Below are 20438 nucleotides of genomic sequence, written 5' to 3'. Positions count from 1 at the left end.
GAGCATGAACGGGGGAGGGGCAGAGAGAGAGGGAGACACAGAATCGGAAACAGGCTCCAGGCTCTGAGCCATGTTCTGTTTTGTTTTTAATGAGAATAGTAATTCATCCAAGTGGTCATTGACAGAAGTAATTATAAATTTGGTCTGTTAACTTTGCTTTCTTCAGTAACTGCTTGAACTGAGAAAAGTGAGTTGACCAAAGGGTCGTATGTATCTAAGAGATACAATGAAGGAGGAAATAGTGTCTAGCTATAAAGTGGTAATCCCATTTAGAATTCTTTTTGCTCTGCTGTCTCATTGACCGGACATCTGAGCCTTCAGTCTCTGAAGAATTGATGCAGCAGTCACTGCTGGAGACTCGGTTCCCAACCTTGGATGCACACTGGAAACGAGAAAGGCGTCTTCAGTCACGGTGAAGGTGGGAGGATTAAAGAGAAGTTAAGTCTGGCTGACTGTTCTGCGAATTTCCATCTGCTCTCGCCTCAGATTTCTTTCTTGTTTCTTTTTTTGATTGTACTTAAGTACACATAACAAAATTTGCAGTTTTTACCAGCTTTGAACGTACAGTGCGGTGACCATACGTTCACATTGCTGTGCAATTCTTACCACTGTTGTTCTCCGGAACTTTTTCACCTTCCCAGACAGAAACTCTGCACGCATTAAACAACTGTCCATTCCCCTTCCCCCAGCCCCTAGTAATTCTCTATTCTACGTTTCTGACTTGGTGAATTTGCCTGTTCTAGGTACCTCATGAAAGAGTCATGTGATATTTGCCCTTTTGTGTCTGGATTATTTCACTTAGCATAATGTTTTTAGGGTTTATCCATGTTGTAGCATGTGTTAGAATTTTATTTTTTTATGGCCAGATATTTTAATAATACATATATGCACACACCATGTCTTGTTTATGGACACTTGGATTGTCTCCACCTTTTGGCCATTATGAATAGTGTCGCTATGAAGATTGCTGTACACGTCTCTGCTTTCACTTCCTTTGGGTGTATTTGCACGAGTAGAATAACCGGATCATAATGGTGATTCTGTGTTTAACATTTTGATGAACCACAGGGCATGCACCATTTTATATCCCCACCAGTAAAGCATGAGGGTTCCAGTTTGTCTACATCTCCCCAACACTCATAATTTTAAGTTCTCATATAGCCATTCTAATAGGTGTGAAGTGGTATCTAAGAGGGGGGCAGAATATGTGACCCCAGAAGATGCCACTTTGGCATGTGGATTATTTTGAGCTGAAGGCAATCGAGGTCTGATAGACTCAGGACGACGTTTGGTTTTTGTTTTTGTTTTTATCTCTACCTCTCCCTTAACTGCCTAAAAAAATTTAGATAGAGGGCCTGTACCATGAAGAGAGCTAATACCAGAGATAACTTTTTATATAAAAAAGATTTATCTGCATGGCAGGGCAGACATTTGCTTATAAAACCTCTGTTCCTCCCATCTTCCTGTGAATTGTCTTCCTCCTCCTTGAAGTTCTAGACTCCTACCCCCTTTTCCATAGCTCAGGATGGCTTATAAGCCTCACTTGCTTGAGTGTCTGGGAGCTTCCTATCTTTGGGGTTCTCACAGGTACAAATTTTTTTTTTCCCTCCTGTTAATCTGTCTTAGGTAAATTTAATCGTTAGACCAGCCTAAGAACCTAGAAGGAGAGAAGGGGATCATTTTCCCCTTTACGTATCTCATTGTGATTTTGTTTTGCATTTCCCTAATAACTAATGATGTTGAGCGTCTTTTCATATGCTTATTGGCCATTTTTCACAGGTTTCTTTTTTGAAGGAGAAAAAAATGTACGGGCACACGTGGCAGTAGTCATCATCATCTTTGCATTCCCCTCCCCAGTGTGGAGGAAGGACGTTACCTGGGGGAACGTACATGGCTAAATGCAGTGTGCAGTTTTATAGAGATGCATAGTCTGTCTTCATATGTGGTCTTCTTTCCTCTGCATGCATATTTATCTTTTGTTGTCTGGGAACTCCTCCTAACATGCTGGTGTGTTCCTGGACTTGAATGTTTGACGGAGGCCTGGGTTGAAAGTCAGTAAGGGCAGGGGCGCCTGGGTGGCTCAGTCGGTTAAGCATCCGACTTCGGCTCAGGTCATGGTCTCACACTCCGTGAGTTCGAGCCCTGCATCGGGCTCTGTGCTGACAGCTCAGAGCCTGGAGCCCGTTTCAGATTCTGTGTCTCCCTCTCTCTCTGCTCCTCCCCTATTCATGCTCTGTCTCTCTCTGTCTCAAAAATCAATAAATGTTAAAAAAAAAAAATTAGAAAGAAAGTCAGCGAGGGCTTTTCAGTGCATCCTCACTCGAGTATATTCAAAATTAAGATGAATTACTGCATTAAGATGAATTAAGCCCCAGGGTATATACCTCTTTCCTTGTGTGTTTTCTTTCTTTTGTGTTTTAGTTCTAGGAGGCTGAAAACCTTTATGGCTCAGGCATCTGTGTTACATAGAAAGAATGCTACTGTAATGTTCTGTGCTGTTAACCAGGTATCTAGTTCCTATATTCTTTTTTTTTTTTTTTTTTTAATCTTTCTGAAAACTCTCCTGGTAGACAGTAGGATAACCTGATACAAGTTATCTATATTTTAACAGAGAACAACACAGTAAGTAATACACATGGGGAGTTAGTGGATAACGCTTTAAAAGGACTTCTCATCTGGGGAATCTGACAGTCTAGTTACATTGACTGAATTTTTCAGTACGCTGTTGGTGAAATTGTAAGCGTATTCTCATTTTTCTGTTATGTCTCAGGTGTTTGCGGACTGGCGCTTTGGAGAGTGCCTGCTTATCTGGCATGTCCATAACAGAACTGTGTGTTCCCTCTCTGATGTGCTGGGTAGCAGTTTCCCCCCTTTGGACAGTTCAGAACAGTGAGCTTTATCCTAGATTAATATCCATAGCTACATAGTGGTTCTAAATCCAGAATAAACCGAGAGTAGGGGAGAGAAGAAAAGGCTCTCTCATGAAGAAAGTGAAACTTTCTCAGTGTGTCTTGCCGGTTTTTAGGAATTGTCTGTTCTTCCTGCCTTTTTTCATATAAACTAGATTAAGGAAAAAGGTCATTGTTGTTTTTAAGTTTTATTTTTATTTAAGTAATCTCTACACCCAACATGGGACTCAACTCAGCGACCACGAGATCAAGAGTTGCAAGAGTGAGCCAGTCAGGCACCCCAAGGAAAAAGTTGTTTGTTGGTTTGTTTGTTTTTAATGTTTGTTTGTTTTGAGAAAGCACGTGTGCACGTGCCCGAGCAGGAGGAGCAGGGAGAGAGAGAATCCCCAACAGGCACTGTGCTGCGAGCACAGAGCCCAACTCGGGGCTTGAACTCAGGAACTGTGAGATCATCCCCTCAGCTGAAATCAAGAGTCGGATACTTACCCAATTGAGCTACCCACCCAGGTTCCCCGGAAAAAAGGGTTTTTTTAATTTTTTTTTTATTTTTATTTTATTTTATTTTTTTAACGTTTATTCATTTTTGAGACAGAGAGAGAGACAGACCATGAATGGGGGAAGGTCAGAGAGAGAGGGAGACACAGAATCCGAAACAGGCTCCAGGCTCTGAGCTGTCAGCACAGAGCCCGACGTGGGGCTCGAACTCACGGACCGCGAGATCATGACCTGAGCCGAAGTTGGACGCCCAACCGACTGAGCCACCCAGGCGCCCCAAAAAGGGTTTTTTTTTAATTTGTTTTGTTTGCTTATAAAAATCTGTACCCCAAATGACATAACTGGAATTAAGGGAAAAAACTTGGAAAGTTCCATTTTTTTCCTTATTCTTCCAGATTTATCTGCCTTTGAACGTTGAAAACAGTTTTATTGTTGTTTATCTTTGTGTTTTAATAATTCATGCTACTCCTCTTCTTAGCAACTCCATACTACTTAGAACCATTGTCTGAAATCACCTGTATCCCTTGCAGTGTTAGAACCAAAAATGAAGAGTAAATTTCTTGATCAAGTGAGACTTACAAAGTTAGCAGATCAGCTTACAGGTTTTCTATTTATTGAATTTTAGCAAGCCATTGTTTGCTACCCTTTGGATTAGAAGCAAAAGAAAATGCTTTTTGATTGACAATATTTTCATTTAAAAGTTCAGCTGATCCCCAGTTGATGAGCATTGAAAAGAAAGGCATTGTCTTTAGATGTGTGGTGGCCATGCTTGCTCAAAGCTTTTAGTTTTTTTGTGATATTTGTGCTCACACACACTCTCATAAATGATTTGAAAGTAAGTGGCAGACTTCATGACACCTCACCCCTAAATACCTCAGCATGTGTCTCCTGAGAATGAGAATATTATTCTACCTAAAACATTACTACTGTATCACACCCCAGAAAGTTGACATTATAAAGTAATAATAATCTAATGTACAGTCTTACTTTTCCAAGTTTTTCTAATTCTCCCAGAAATGTACTTTTACGATACTTTTGTCCCCCTAATCCAGGATCTGGCCAAAGATCACACATCACATTTGGTTGTGGTGTCTCTTTAGTCTCCTTTATTTATTTGTTTGTTTGTTTATTTACATCCAAATTAGTTAGCATATAGTGCAACAGTGATTTCAGAAGTAGATTCCTTAATGCCCCTTACCCATTTAGCCCATCCCCCCTCCTACAACCCCTCCACTAACCCTCTGTTTGTTCACCATATTTAAGAGTCTCTTTTGTTTTGTCCCCCTCCCTGTTTTTATATTTTTGTTGCCTTTCCCTTATATTCATCTGTTTTGTCTCAAAGTCCTTATATGAGTGAAGTCATATGATACTCGTCTTTCTCTGACTGATTTCACTTAGCATAATACCCTCCAGTTCCATCCACATAGTTGCAAATGGCAAGATTTCAGTTTTGATTGCCGAGTAATACTCCATTGTATAGATATACCACATCTTCTTTATCCATTCATCTATTGATGGACATTTGGGCTCTTTCCATACTTTGGCTGTTGTTGATAGTGCTACTATAAACACTGGGGTACATATGTCCCTTTGAAACAGGTCTTTAGTCTCCTTTAAACCAGAGCAGGACCTCTGTCTTTTTTGGGTGGGGGATCTTTCATAACATTAACATTTTAAGTAGTCTGGGCCAGTTGTCTCCTACAATATTCCACAACAAATTTTGTCTTGTCTTCTTGATTAGTTTCAGGTTAAATACTTTTGGTAGGATTACTATATGTATACTTGCCATTCTACCACATCAGGAGGCACAGTGATATCAGTTTGTGTTACTTTTGGTAGTACACAGTTCGATCTTGATGCAGACCACTTGTGCTAAGGAATAGCTGTCAGATCACTTCATTGGAAAGCCCTTTTCCTCTAGTAAGTAATCTAGATTCATGCTTTGAGACTTTGTGACTGTCCTACTCCTTTAGAACCTTCCACCTGGTTATTGTAATTTGTTCATTGATTTAATTCAGAGTTTTGCCAGGGGTCTATTGATGGACGTCTACTGATGAAGCCCAGGAAATTTTTTTGGGTACATATATTTTTCCAGGAATATGATTCATGACTTGCAAAATATTTTTAAAAATCTTTTGTCTCCCTCTCTTTTGGAGGTGGCTTCTACAAGTTCCTATGCATTAGAGAAGTCTGTTATAAGCAGTAGGTTACTAGAAGCTGGGAACCAACAATGTTCATGTGATTTTCGTAATTATCTAACGTAGCATCACATACAGCTGGGCACTAAATTTGTGTTGTTTGTTTGAGAATGCTTTGTTCTGGCCTCTCCCTTATCCTGAGCCAAGCATTTGGATCTTTTGTGTTTGGCATAAAGTGTACTAGAAATAGAGCAAAGGAGCTTAGCCCCTGGTTTTTGGTGTTCCCTTTGAAGATTTTTGGGCACAGCCGAATTTGATTTGTGTCTTTGTTGACACTGAAGTATATTTGGGTTAATTGGAAATGAGTTAAAACACTGCAATATATTATTATTATGTATTGACTTTAGGGAGCTTTAGATCCATTATTAGCCTAATGCAGAATAGCTGTAGAAGTGGTTAATTCTTGACTTTCCCTGCTCAACCAGGAAAGCAGTATGGAATTAATCATGGTAGGAGCCACTCAGGTGTGTTTTGTTTCATCTATCGATTAGCCTGTTGGTAACACTGGCTTGCCTTGTATGAAAAAGTGTCTGTCATTTGGGTGACTGATAATAACAGTAAGTGCTAATGTTGGAAGGTATACTTATAAAAATACATATCATACCATTTAATCCAGGTGATCACTCTGTGAAAGTTGTTATTATTTTTATTCTAATTACACAGGTGAGGGGAAAGACGGAGAGAAGTGAAAGATAGCCGACATCAAACAGCTCGTGAGGAGCCCCAGATTCCTTGCTTTTTTTTGTTTTAGCACTCTGAAAGGTAGAGGCATTCTGTGGGTTCCAAATATGAACAAAGCATGGCCCTTGTTCTCAAGGACGTTTTAAATCAAACCAGTATGTCTTCTTATAAATATATTAATTATAGGCAGCACATCAAGGGAAGAGCTAGGGAAGCACACAGAAGTGCAGACAGCCTCCAAGTGTAGAGTCAAGGTTGGTATGCCGGGGGAAGCATTTGAGAGGGAACATGTCTAGGGAGGAAGAAAAAGTGAGCAAAAGGACCAAGGTGGGAAAGCACAGGGCTTATTATGGCTGAGGGGCTGCTCTGGTTTGGCATGAGCTGCGTGAGATACAGTAAAAGAAAGTGGTGGAAGCTGGGCCTGTGGCAGGTGAGGTCAGACTGTGAAGGGCCTCAGAATGCCATGCTAGGGAAGAGAGAGCCTCCTTCCATAGGTATTTTGAGCAGGAAATGAAAAGTGTAGGGTAGCCCTGTAGAGAACCCAGTAATAAGCATGATAAATGCTTACATTTTTAAGTTAAGATCCTGTGCTAATCTCTTCACATGATACACACAGAATCTCACTAACGCCTGCAGTAACTGAACAAAGTACTCTGTCCCTTTTACAGATGTGAAATCGAGGCTCCGCGAGATTAGGTTTGCTGGTGTCAAACATATCGCTGGAGCTAAGACTTGGACTGGGGTCTGTGAGCTTCTAAAACCTGTTCTGTTTGCCACTGTGATATATTGTTTTTTAAAAACAGGTCACCTGATACGTTCTTGATCCTCTGTTAAGAATATGGCTGTGGGAAAAAGACATTTTCAAAGTTCCGGAAGTACTGCTTTTCAGTGTGTAATCATGCTAAGGAATGTAATCACCACCAAACCCGACTTGTACTGCTCTCTAATTGGGGCCAGCGCTGCATAGGAAGCTGAAGAACTGGATGATGTTTTATTTACATGCCTCATGACATGAATACATGCCTGTGGCAAATGTTTTTGTGTTCATTTTCACCGTTTAACCTTATTGGCCCCACGTAAATCTGACATCAGGGAGAGCCCAGTTCGTAGGGGCATTTTCAGGTGCTTAAAGCAGTGATATTTTTCCTAGCTAAAATACATTTCTTCTCAGCAGGTTTTCTACTAACAAAAGACCATGACTACTGATGAAGGTGCCAAGAACAATGGAGAAAACCCAGCAGCAGCTGTGGCTGAACGCGGAGAGGATATTACCTCTAAAAAAGATAGAGGAGTATTAAAGGTGAGGTTACAAGGTTGAATGACATGTAGGGAAATTTCCTACCTGGAAGGATTATTTATAAAGATGTTTGTGTTTTTGGTCGGAGGTGGAGGTGGATGTTGTTCACTGAGGCTTACTAAGTGCTAAATTCTCATTTCGTCTTCATGACTTGAGGTTTATTTTTTTAATTAAAAAATTTTTAAAGGTTGTTTATTTTTGAGAGAGAGAGAGAGAGAGAGCACAAGCTGTGGAGAGGCAGAGAGAGAAAGGGACAGAAGATCTGAAGCAGGATCCACCCTGTCAGCGCAGAGCCCGATGGTGGGGCTGGAACCCACAAACTGCAAAATCATGACCGGAGCCGAGTGAGCACCCAGGCACCCCGAGGTTTATTTTTATTCCCAGAGAGATGGTGAAATTGAGGCCCCGGTGGGTGAATTAACCTGCCCAGTATCCTAGATCATAGGAAATACAGATCTGGGGGCCAGATCCAAATGACGTAGGACTTAGATAGAGTCCCCCAGTTCTCAGCGTGTATGCATGGGTGGTTATTTTAACGTAATATTTAAGGACATGAAAGCTAGCTAATGACAATCCAGAAGACTTACTAAAGGAAAAAGAAAAGCCAACTTGCAGGGTTCAAAAGGATTGTTTTTACATACAGATTCTTGTTTGTGCAGTGAAGATATTTTGTGAGGTTTCATCCTAGAATATATCTTACTTCAGAATTAGCTTTCCTCATTAAAACACTACAGGGGACCTGGGTGGCTCAGTCGGTTGAGTGTCCAACTCTTGGTTTCAGCTCAGGTCGTAATCCCAGGGTCATGGGATTGAGGCCTGTTTTGGGCTCATGCTAAGTGTGGAGCCTGCTTTATCCTCTTTCTCTCCCTCTGCCCTGCTCGCACTCTCTCCCTCTCTAAAATTAAAAATTAAAAGTAAAAACTGTGTATGGTTTTCACTGTGTAATTAGTCATTTCTATGTATAGTGTTTTTTTTTTAAATGTTTGTTTATTTTTGACAGAGACAGAGACAGAGCACAAGCAGGGGGGAGGGGCAGAGAGCGAGGGAGACACAGAATCCGAAGCAGGCTCCAGGCTCTGAGCTGTCAGCACAGAGCCCGACGCAGGGCTCGAACCCACAAACCGTGAGATCGTGGCCTGAGCTGAAGTCGGACACTCAACCGACTGAGCCACCCAGGTGCCCTGTGTCTTTTTGTCTTTTTTTTATTTGTATCTCACAGTGGTCTTGTGAGACGACCAGAGCACCTGTTAATCCTTCCATTTTATTGATGGAAAATGTATATTTGAATTCCATATAAATTAATAAACTGCAGCTGAGAGAAGGTTAAATGCTTTAGTTGTATTAAGTCATGCCTTCTCCTACATTGTTGTTACATGGACAAGTTTTGTATAGTTAATTATTTTTCCCTGAAAATATGATCTCCCACATTCTAAGTATTATCACTAAGTGAGTTTTAGTATCTCCATGTGTCAGCAGTAGTAAATGAGAATTTTTTAGTTTGTTTTGTCTGATCTTGCTTGTGTGAAAGCTTTTTTTTCTGTGCCTGAATCTTCCGAATGTAGTTGTTTTACCGTTAGCTTGCTACATGCTAAGCCAAATTTTGGAAGACTTTCAACTACAGAAATAAGGGCTTTATGCCATAGATTTGTATCATGCTCTCATTTTTCAGAGGGCTTCTCAGTCTATAACTATATGAATTCCTTACCCCAAACTCCAGGATACTTCTAGAGACAGTAGAAATTGTGCAGGCAGTCTGCAGCATCTCCTCGCTCTATTTAAGTCTTTCTCTTTCATGTTTTCAGTGTGCCCACCCATGCAGAGAACATGTTCCTCAACCTGCCTCCAGCCCTGTTTTGTTCCAGGGAGTAAATCTGATAAGATTTTTAGGCTTGTAAGACGCATTTTGAGATTGTAAGCCCTTTAAATCATATCACTTATCACTGTCTAGAGCCTTAGGTTTCACCATGGGGCTTTTGGTTAAGATTAAATAGTCTACTAACTGTGCGACATGGGGCGATGTAGTTAACCTCTCTTTGATGAAATTTCCTCATTGTAAAATTGGAACAATACTACTACCTACCTCATAGAGTTACTGGGATTATATAAAGCATTTAGCACCGTGCCTCATCTGTAGTAACCTCGTTTATTCCCTATTACATACATAACTTTTTAAAAGACCAAGGCACGTCTGGGAAGTCAGTGACTAGCTCAGGCAAATAAAATTACACTGTGGAGCTTACATTTTTAAAATGAATCGAGACTAAAATTCATTCCTTAATGCAACTGCTTAAGGCACCTCCTCACATCTTCCCATTTCCTCCTACCCAGAGCCCCTAGCAACTAACATTCGATTCTCTGTTATGAGTTCAGCTTTTTTAGATGTCACATATAAGTGAGATCACACAGTGTCTGTCTTTCTCTGTCACTTAGCATAATGCTCCTAAGATCCATCCATGTTGTCACAAATGGCAAGATTGTGTTCTTTATCGTGGCTGAATTAACATTCCACTGTGTGTATATGTGCCACACATCTCTTGATCCATTCATTTGTGTATGGATCCTTAGATTGTTTCCAGGGTTTAGCTGTTGTAAATATTGCTGCCCTGAACATGGGGTGCATAGATCTTTTTGAGCTAGCGTTCTCGTTTTCTTCAGATAAATACCCAGAAGTAGAATTGCTGGATCGTATCGTAATTCTATTTTTAATTTATTGAGGAAACTTCACACTATTTTCTACAGTGGCAGCACCCATTTACATTCCTGCCGCCAGTGCACGAAGGTTCCCTTTTCTCCATATCCTCACCAGCACTTGTTTTTTCTTGTCTTTCTCATCATAGCCATTCTAAAAGGTGAGGTAAAGTCTCGTGGGTTTGATTTGCATCTTGGGGATTGTTTTGTTTTTCCATTACTTCCTTCTTAACAAGTGTATAGAAACACAGCTGATTTCTGTGTGTTGATTTTGAGTCCTCCCACGTCACTGAATTCATTGATTAGTTCTAACAGGTTTTTAGTGGAGTTGCAGTAATGATTCTCATCTTTATTTTTTTATTTTTTGAGAGAGAGTGGATGAGGGAGGGCTGAGGGAGGAGAGGGAGAGAGAGAATCTCAAGCAGGTTCCATGTTCAGTGCGGAACCCAACATTGGGCTCAATCTCATGACCCTGAGATCGTGGCCTGAGCCAAACAAAGTCAAGAGTCCTACGCTTAGCCGACTGAGCCACCCAGGCTCCTCCGATTCTTTTCCTTTAAACAATGTCTGGACCTTTGAACTAAGAAAGTTGTAGAATAGAAGTTTACCGTGTTTACATGGTGATAAGAGGGCGGGGCTGGTAGGACACAACTTAAAGAACTTAGGAGCAAATGATTGAATTCTTTATATAAAGTTTCAGACTCTTCCCCTAATACGATGTTTCTTGGGCATGAGCTACCATCCTCTGTTACCTAATAAAGAGGATTAATTTGGCATAGGTGATTGACAGAATAAATTATACCACCACACGCCTGGATTTGATTTTCTTTTCCCAGAACTGACCAACTGCAGTAGTGGCCTACTCTGCCAAGAACAAAATAAGTATACTGGATTTTATGACAGCTAAATATTTTTCAGCCTGGAGCTTTTTTTTTTTTGGCATTTGCTTTACTAGAAAACAAGTTTTTCAGTATCATATCAAACTATGCAGTGATGCTTGGTTTTTTGCACATTGAATATTCTTCATATAAAAGGAAGTGGGACCTGTTATACTAGGAAGTTGAGCTTTTTGAAAGTAAACTAAACTAGTGGAATTTAGTCAAAAGGTAATGTTTTTAACAAAAGAGGGAAGTAAATAAAATCTCACCTTTTGAAACTTGCTTTAGACTTCTTTTTGAAGATTTTTGAAAGTCCACTCATCTTTTTGTTCTGATTCAGTTTATATGTGAACTGGTTCTATGTTTTGAGAGATTTTGTTCTGATTCAGTTTATATGTGAACTGGTTCTATGTTTTGAGAGATTTTAGTGTCAAAGCATGAAGCAGGATCTATTGGTTATATTATTACCTTATTTTGAGGGGATAGTGTGCTTGACAGTGAAATTAAATATAGCGTTAAAGATTTAGAGTAGTATAGGAAGGTTTCCTAACAGTTAGGATTCCTGAGAGAACTGGGAGGGAAGCCTTGAGAAAGGACAGGTAATTATTTGCAAATCTGCCTGGGTAATGTATAATGGATTCTGTGACCTTTTTTATTTGATTAGAATAAAATCAGCTCCTTTTTTTGATGTTTGTCTTTTCCAGATTGTCAAAAGAGTGGGAAATAGTGAGGAAATGCCAATGATTGGAGACAAAGTTTATGTCCATTACAAAGGAAAATTGTCAAATGGGAAGAAATTTGATTCCAGTCATGATAGAAATGAACCGTTTGTCTTTAGTCTTGGCAAAGGTAAGAGGGTGTTTTTTGAGTTGTGTTTTGCTTAGACTTATTGCTATTTATATTATATAGAAGCTGGTCGATCCTGTATAGGAGCTAGTAGATTTTTAGGGGGTCTATAATGTTAAAGTTATTTTCATAATGTTATTAAGATGTCCAGCTTTTTACCGTGTTGACATTCGCACTGATGGTACAAAAGCTACAGTGGTAAAAACTGCTGCTGCCGTTAGCACAGATCTGGGCTACGGCACCAAACTATATGAGTAATCCGATATTCTTCGATGCCCTCATTCACTGTTTAAATAAGAAAAAGAAGGGAAGCCCATGTCACTTAATGTCCTTGATAACAGTGTAAAAAATACCAATTGTATTAAATCCTAATCCTTGGCTTTGGCATTGTTCTGCTGTTTTGTGACAGACAGGGAGGCGCACAGGGCACACTTCTGTACCCGAGGACAGTGGTTGTCTCCTGGGAAAGCACTTGTGCACTTAACCTGAGTGAAGAACTGAATGAGGTGCATTTTTCCAGAAAACACCATTTTTATTAGAAAGGGCAAACTGGGGGCGCCTGGGTGGCTCGGTCGGTTAAGCGTCTGACTTCGGCTCCAGTCATGATCTCACAGTCCGTGAGTTCGAGCTCCGCGTCGGGCTCTGTGCTGACAGCTCAGAGCCTGGAGCCTGCTTCAGATTCTGTGTCTCCCTCTCTCTGTGACCCTCCCCCGTTCATGCTCTGTCTCTCTCTGTCTCAAAAATAAATAAACGTTAAAAAAAAAAAAGAAAGAAAGAAAAAGAAAAAAAAAGGGCAAACCGTTATTGTTCGGATTTGATTATTCAGTATTTGGCAGATAACTTTCTTAAAAATGAATGAAGCGAGCCTGTCACTTCAAGGAAAACAGCTGAGAGTATTTGTAACCATTGAGTTTTCAAATGAAAATTCTAGTTCTGGGAAATTTGTATCTGCCACGGTGAGCTTGACAGCTTCCCAGAACTTAAAAGACTTCTGATGAGATCGATGGATGTTCAGGAATGTGGTTTTTAAAATATCATCCAGTGAAATGTGTTAACGTGTGGAAGATCTGTGTAACTCAGTGAACCAATATTTACCCAATACAAGATGTTACATCATGTGTGACTAAAAAGATCCATTCGTTTTGCAGGCTAGATCAATGGATTTTAATGTAACATAATATTAACGAAAAGTTCATTGATCTGCTTTCAGATTCTACATTGCAACTAACTTTTATGAAACTGCCACTTGTCCAGCTTGCATGTCCTCTCAGGTGATCATATTCATAATTATCTGAAAAGGCCGTTAAAGTACTCCTACCGTTTCCACCTATCTATCTTTTGGGTTTGGATTTTTTCTGTAGATTTAAACTCAGATTGCAACAGATGAATGCAGAAGTAGGTATGAGAATTTGGTTGTCTTCTGTCAAGTCAGACACGTTTTACACTTGTTAAACTGCAAAACAATGCTGTTCTCACTAATTTTTTACAAATATAGTTGCTTTTCATAAAATTTTTTTTTGTTTTGGGGCGCCTGGGTGGCGCAGTCGGTTTGGCGTCCGACTTCAGCGGATCACGATCTCGCGGTCCGTGAGTTCGAGCCCCGCGTCGGGCTCTGAGCTGATGGCTCGGAGCCTGGAGCCTGTTTCCGATTCTGTGTCTCCCTCTCTCTCTGCCCCTCCCCCGTTCATGCTCTGTCTCTCTCTGTCCCAAAAATAAATAAAAAACGTTGAAAAAAAAATTTTTTTTTAAAAATAAAAAATTTTTTTTGTGTTAACATATATGAGGCTGTTACTATTTTTCAATAGTAAATGTACTATTTTTGAATTGGTAAGTAACTAATTTTTAATGTGGTAGATATCAGTAGATAGATAAACAAGTTCTTTGGGGTCTTCAATTTTTTTTTTTTTAATTTTTTTTTCAACGTTTTTATTTATTTTTGGGACAGAGAGAGACAGAGCATGAACGGGGGAGGGGCAGAGAGAGAGGGAGACACAGAATTGGAAACAGGCTCCAGGCTCTGAGCCATCAGCCCAGAGCCCGACGCGGGGCTCGAACTCACGGACCGCGAGATCGTGACCTGGCTGAAGTCGGACGCTTAACCGACTGCGCCACCCAGGCGCCCCTGGGGTCTTCAGTTTTTAAGATTAAAGGGGTGCTGAGGAAAAAGGTTGAGAAGCACTATTTTCAGGTCTTAAGTGTTATTTTTACTAATTCATTTTCAAATGCTTTTGCGTGTCTTTAATTTAGTACTTTCTTTAATCTTGTGAGAATAATAGCCCATACATCAAACTAGACTTTGCAGACCATGTGGCTTATTGAAAGTTAGTGGCTGAGTTACCAATGTTTTTAATTCTTATCTGCTACAGATAGAACAGATCTCTAGTTCGTTCCCAGATTAAGTGTGGGAGAAAAGGATTGGACCCCCCCCCACCCCCCCTGCACTGGTCTACCACCATGGCTCAGTGTTGACTATAACCCCTTTCATTTTTTACTGTACCACCTGAAATGAATTGTTAACCAGGCATGGTCTGGGAAAGAAAAGAGCCAGTGAGGAACTGCAGACTTAAACTCTTTCTGCCTCTCTTGTACCCTGCCTTTCCTGGTACTCACAGGCCTGTGTCCTGGTGACTCCTGCTTCTTGTCCGGCTGTACCCTTCTCGGGCTCTGGTGCAGCCTGTGCACCACTGCTCCCTTCTCCTTTGGGTCTTCAGTGAGTTGGTGGCTCATGTTAGATTAATCTTGTGTTTCAGTATGATGGCAATCAAATATAGGTTCTTTTTGTCGAGAAAGCGGATAATGATTGACAGTTAAATTAGAATTTTTTTTCTTTTTTGTTGATTCAGAGATGTGAACCTCCAGGGCCACCAGCATGGCTGTGGCATCAGCATTTAATTTAGATGACCTCAGAGTAAATGGCCTCATCAGACATCTATGTTTCCACTGCTCCCCCTGCCCCCTTCAAACTCTTACTCTACCCTTTGAATTTCTGTCCTAAAGAAGTTGATGGATTTAAGCCAACAAGTCTCTTCAGCAGCTATCTTTGCAAGTAGACTTGCTAAGAATTGCTAAGAACTTAGGCTGCTATCTTTTCTACCTGCATTTTCTTAATAAACTACCCTATGCTGAATGAGTCTTTTATGTTTCCTAGAATTTTGAGCAGAGATAAAAGAGGCAGCTTTCAGTTGACTTGGTACCTATGACACACCTGTCTAGAGACAGTGTGGTCTCTTGGGGAGAGCATCCACCTGGCTGTTAGGAAGCCAGGGGTCCTATCTTCACTCTTCCCTGTGTTATGTTAACATGAGTAAACCACCTAACCTTCCCTGCTCCTCTAAAAAGGAGGCATCTGTAGAAAAGCATTAAGATTAATTCTGGCTATGATTTCATTCTTGTACCTTCTGTAAAGAGTACAGGAATGAAAACCATAAAAGACTAAGATAAAGCAAGAAACATTGGTAGGCAGTTTATAATTTTTTGTGGGGTTTTTTTAAAATGTTTATTTTTGAAAGAGAGCGCGCACAGGGGAGGGGCAGAGAGAGAGGGAGACACAGAATCTGAAGCAGGCTTCAGGCTCAGGGCTGTCAGCACAGAGCCTGATGAAGGGCTTGAACCCACAAACTGTGAGATCATGATCTGAGCCAAAATCGGATGCTTAACCAACTGAGCCACCAAGATGCCCCTGCCTTGCCTTTTCATTTTAATTGGTCTTTAAAGGAACAATTTTAATTTTGATGAAGTCAAATTTTTTTTATGGCTTTCCTATTATGATTGACCATTTTTGTTTTCATTTGGTTTGGGTTTTTTGTTTACATATGAGGACACTACAGAGAGAAGAAGTAAGCCATTAGCCCATGGTTATACAATAAAGTGGTAGGGCCAGGATTCAAACACAAGCAATTTCTTTCAAGGTGTATGTGTCTTAAGGTTTAAAACTAGCTTAAACTGGGTACAAAAACGAAATAGGTCCTCGTCCAGCAGAATTTACTGAGTGCCTGCTGTACATCAGACAGACACTTTTCTTACAGGAATGCTGTAGTTACAGAGGTTTATCAAAAGCAAAGTTTCTGCGGGCACCTGGGTGGCTTAATCAGTTAAGTGTCTGACTCTTAGTTTCTGCTCAGGTCATGATGTCGTGGTTGATGGGTTTGAGCTCCGTGTCGGGCTCTGCGCTCACAGCGTGGAGACTGCTTGGGATCCTGTGTATCCCTCTCCCTTTGCCCCTCCCAGCTCGTGCTCTTTCTCTCCCTCCCTCCCTTCCTTTCTCTCTCTCTCTCTCTCTCTCTCTCTCTCTCTCTCTCTCTCTCTCTCAAAATAAATAAATAAAATTTTTTTAAAAGCAAAATTTTTGCTATTACCTGCTTGATGTTATGGGTTGAATTCCTATTTTGAAAGTTTGTTGTTTTTTTTTAAATTGAAGTATGTTTTTTTCATGCACTTTAAGTCTTGACAACATCTTACAACTGGTAAAGCACTACTAGTAATGGGTAACCATGTAGCCAACTTCCTGTGGGTTGTTTGTGGTTTAACCATGTGCTCCCTTTAAATTTCTTTTGATGCTTTTGCTCCCACTTAAATATATCCTTAACATCTGGGTTTTTGTTTGTTTGTTTTACATGCAGTTTAGGAGTATTCAGGATTGCTTTTAGGCCAAAATATTTAATTTTTCTGACCTTCTCCAAAAGTGTGAGCCAGAAAGACAGCAAACTTTGAGAAAGTACGTTCTTTGCCTTTACCTGGTGCTTTGCAGTAGAGGAAGAATGCTTTTGATTTCCATTGCTCTGTTAATGGATACTGGGGAGAAGCCTGTTGGGGCAGGGTGAGACTAAACCGTGGGAAGCTAACAAATTTCTAACTCCATTTGTATAAAATTATAGCATGGACCCTGTTGTTTAATTGAGTATAATGTTATGGTATTATAGTTTATAATTCTTTAGGAAATAGAAAATAATCAAGACCTGACTCCTGCCTTCAAGTATCTAACAGTTTAGCCTGGCAGAGTTGATGTTAATCCTTAATGAGGCTGTCCCAGGACAGATTATGCTACCATTCCTATTTTCCCCTCTCTTTTTAAAAAAATTATAAAGCCATGAGAATGGGAAGATATTCTCCTGTGATCAGTTTTCTTAGTAATCAGAGAACTGCCAAAAATGAATGTAACAGAAGGCATGATCACCTTAGAAGAATCTTAAAATGTAAATTTATTTGTTCAATTCATAATCAAGATACTTTTGGTAGAGAGTAGAGAGGATTATCAGAGCCCTTTTGTAAGACATTCTGAAGTAGAACCAAAACGATTCATAAGAGGAAAAAGTAAACAGGAAAAGCTAATTTGCTTTATCTAGTATAAAAAGAAGAAAAACATTGTCCGTATATTTTTTTTTATTTTTTAACGTGTATTCATTTTTGAGAGACAGAGAAGTGTGAGTGGGAGAGGGATGAGAGGGGGAGGCACAGAATCCAAAGCAGGATCCAGACTCTGAGCTGTCAGCACAGAGCCTGATGTGGGGCTTGAACTCAAGAACCACGAGATCATGATCTGAGCCAAAGTCAGACACTTAACCGACTGAGCCACTCAGGTGCCCCGACGTTGTCCATTTTATAATGATATGCAATTTTCTTTTTTTTTAATAGAAAATATTAGCAAAATACTCATAGAATTAAAATAGCAGAAATTTGTACTAAGTCCTGGAAATCCTTCAATGAAGGTAAAGCAGGAATAAATCAGATGTGTGTTTTTAATTATCTGAAACTTATTAGTGATTATGCTTATATTTAAGAGAGTATCAACTCTTCTGTTTTGAATGGAAACCCTTCTACAGCAAAATTATTTTATCTTTTTTGTCCTCTATTCCTACATTAAAAAGTATTTTTCTATATAATACATCTTTCATCCTGTAGAATTTTAAATATGCTCATATTTCAAATGCATACCTACATTTAAAAGTTAAATAGTCAATAATTTTCATCTAGGGTGCCAAGACTAGTTAATAGAGAAAGAACAGTATTTTCAGTGGGGTACCTGGGTGGGGTGGTTCAGTCAGTTAAGCGTCCGATTCTGGGTCTTGGCTTAGGTCATGATCTCACAGTTCAGGCTCTGCGCTGATGGTGTGGAGCCTGCTTGGGATTCTCTGTCTCCCTCTCTCTGCCCCTCTCCCCCTCTCACTCTCTCAAAATGAATAAACATTAAAAAAATTATAAGAAACAAAACAGTCTTTTTGACAAATGATTGTGGGAAAGCTGGATATTCACATGCAAGATAGTGAAGGTTGTAGCCTTTACACCATATACACAGATTAACTAAAAAATGCATCAAAGGTCTAAACACGAGACCTAAAACTATATTTTCTTAGAAGAAAACATAGAGGAAAAGCTTCGACATTGTATTTGACAATGATTTTTTAGATAGGACACCAAAAGCAACAGGCAACAAGAGTAAAAAATATATAACTTGGACTACATCAAAATTAAAAGCTGTGCATCAAAGGATACAATGACAGAGTGAAAAGGCAGCCTATGGAATGGGAGACTGTTTGCAAATATCTGATCCCTTGTCATTATAATGAACTCCTATAATTCATCAACAACGAAAAACCACAAATAAACTGATCATAAAATAGGCAATGAAAGACATTTCCCCGTGTGTGTGCATATATATATATATATATATATATATATATATATATATATATACACACATATATATATATGTATATATATAAATGGCCTGACTAGCATATGAGAAGATGCTCAACATCACTAATAATTAGGGAAATACAGATCAAAACTGCACTGAGATACCACCCCATACCCATCAGGGTGGCTACTATCAAAAAAAGGTGAGAGATAAAATAGCATGTGGCAAGGCTGTGGAGAAACTGAAAACCTTTGTATGCTGTTGGTAGGAATGTAGAATGGTGCAGCCACAATGGAAAACAGTATGGCATTTCCTCAAAAAATTAAGAATAGAACTACCCCACGACCCAGCAATTTTACTTCTGAGTATGTTCGCAGAAGAACTGAGAGCAGTGTCTCAAAGAGATATATTTGTACACTCCTGTTTGTTAACAGCATTATTCATTATAGCCAAAAGATGGAAGCAGCCCAAGTGTTTATCTCTAGATGAATGGATAAATAAATTCGTGTATACATACAGTGGAATATTATTCAGCCTTAAAAAAGAGGGAAATCTGACACATGTGACAACACTGATGGAACTTGAGGATACGCTAAGTGAAGTGAACTAGTCATGAAGAGACAAATACTATATGGGGCACCTGGCTGGCTCTGTTGGTAGAGCATGTGACTCTTGATCTTATGGGTTGTAAGTTCGAGCACCACGTTGAGTGTAGAGATAACTGAAAAATAAGATAGCTTTTGAAAAACAAAACATACATAATTCCCCTGACATCTAGGTGAATCTAGAATAATCAAATTCACAGAAACGGAGTCAAATGAAATTCTTGCCACAGGCTTGGGGTAGAAAGAAATGGGAAGTTGTTTAATGGGTAGAGTTTTAGCATTGCAAGATGAAAAAGTTTTAGTCTGGTTGCACAACAGTGTGAATATATGTAACAGTATTGATCTGTACACTTAAAAATGGTTGTGATGGCATATTTTATGTTACGTGTATTTTGCCACAATTTTTTTTTAAGTTTATTTTGTGGGAGGGAGAGAGGAAGAGAAAGAGAAAGCAAGGATGGGCAGAGAGAGAGAGGGAGAGAGAGAATTCCTAGGCTCTGCACTGTCAGCTTTGAGCCTGGTGCCGTGCTCAGACCCATGAACTGTGAGATCATGACGTGACCCAAACTTGGATGCTTAACTGACTAAGTCACCCAGGCGCCCCTGTATTTTACCACAATGTTTTAAATCAAAAAAGAGAAAAATTAGAATATTCTAAAGTGGTCACTATAGTCTTTATTGTAAATGAAAGTATTCATGATTAAATCAAAATGTATTTTAAAATGTGTTATCTGATTTTTTATTTTATAAATTTATTTATTTTCCAGTATAATTAACATACAGTGTTGTGGTGCCTGGGTGGCTCAGTCGGTTAAGGCTCCAGCTTCGGCTCAGGTCATGATCTCATGGTTCATGGGTTTGAGCCCTGAGTTGGGTTCTGTGCTGACAGCTCAGAGCCTGGAGCCTGCTTTGGATTATGTGTCTCCCTCTCTCTCTGCCCTCCCCTGCTCGTGCTTTGTCTCTCTCTGTCTCTCAAAAAAAAAAAAAAAAAAAAAAATTTAAAAAAATTTGTAATTAACATACAGTGTTACATTAGTTTCAGGTGTACAATAAACAGTTCTGTACATTACTCAGTGCTCATCACGATAAGTGTACTCTTTGATCCCCTTCACCTGTTTGCCCATAGCCTGCCCACCTCCCCTCTGGTAACTGTTTGTTCTCTGTATTCAAAAGTCTGGGTTTATTTGATTGTCTTTTATTTCTTTGT

At 39.7% G+C, this 20438-nt stretch overlaps 1 protein-coding gene across 4 annotated transcripts in view; it reads left to right on the top strand.

Moving 5' to 3' along the window:
• Window positions 1-20438, top strand: part of FKBP5 (FKBP prolyl isomerase 5) — a 120620-nt gene that overhangs the window by 53655 nt on the left and 46527 nt on the right. For 3 of the 4 annotated variants that reach the window (XM_040473300.1, XM_040473303.1, XM_040473301.1), the window contains 2 exons: window positions 7458-7583; window positions 11851-11995. In XM_040473300.1, the coding sequence (XP_040329234.1) occupies window positions 7479-7583; window positions 11851-11995 (250 nt within the window). In that variant the 5' untranslated portion in view covers window positions 7458-7478. Of the gene's footprint in view, window positions 1-7454; window positions 7584-11850; window positions 11996-20438 lie in introns of all 4 variants that reach the window. The other variant, XM_040473302.1, reaches the window with a different exon arrangement.

This window comes from Herpailurus yagouaroundi, unplaced genomic scaffold (genome assembly GCF_014898765.1).
Source record: "Herpailurus yagouaroundi ecotype Mexico unplaced genomic scaffold, PumYag 139, whole genome shotgun sequence".
In the NCBI taxonomy this organism is placed as follows: domain Eukaryota; kingdom Metazoa; phylum Chordata; class Mammalia; order Carnivora; family Felidae; genus Herpailurus; species Herpailurus yagouaroundi.
This window is presented reverse-complemented; position numbering and strand designations above follow the sequence as displayed.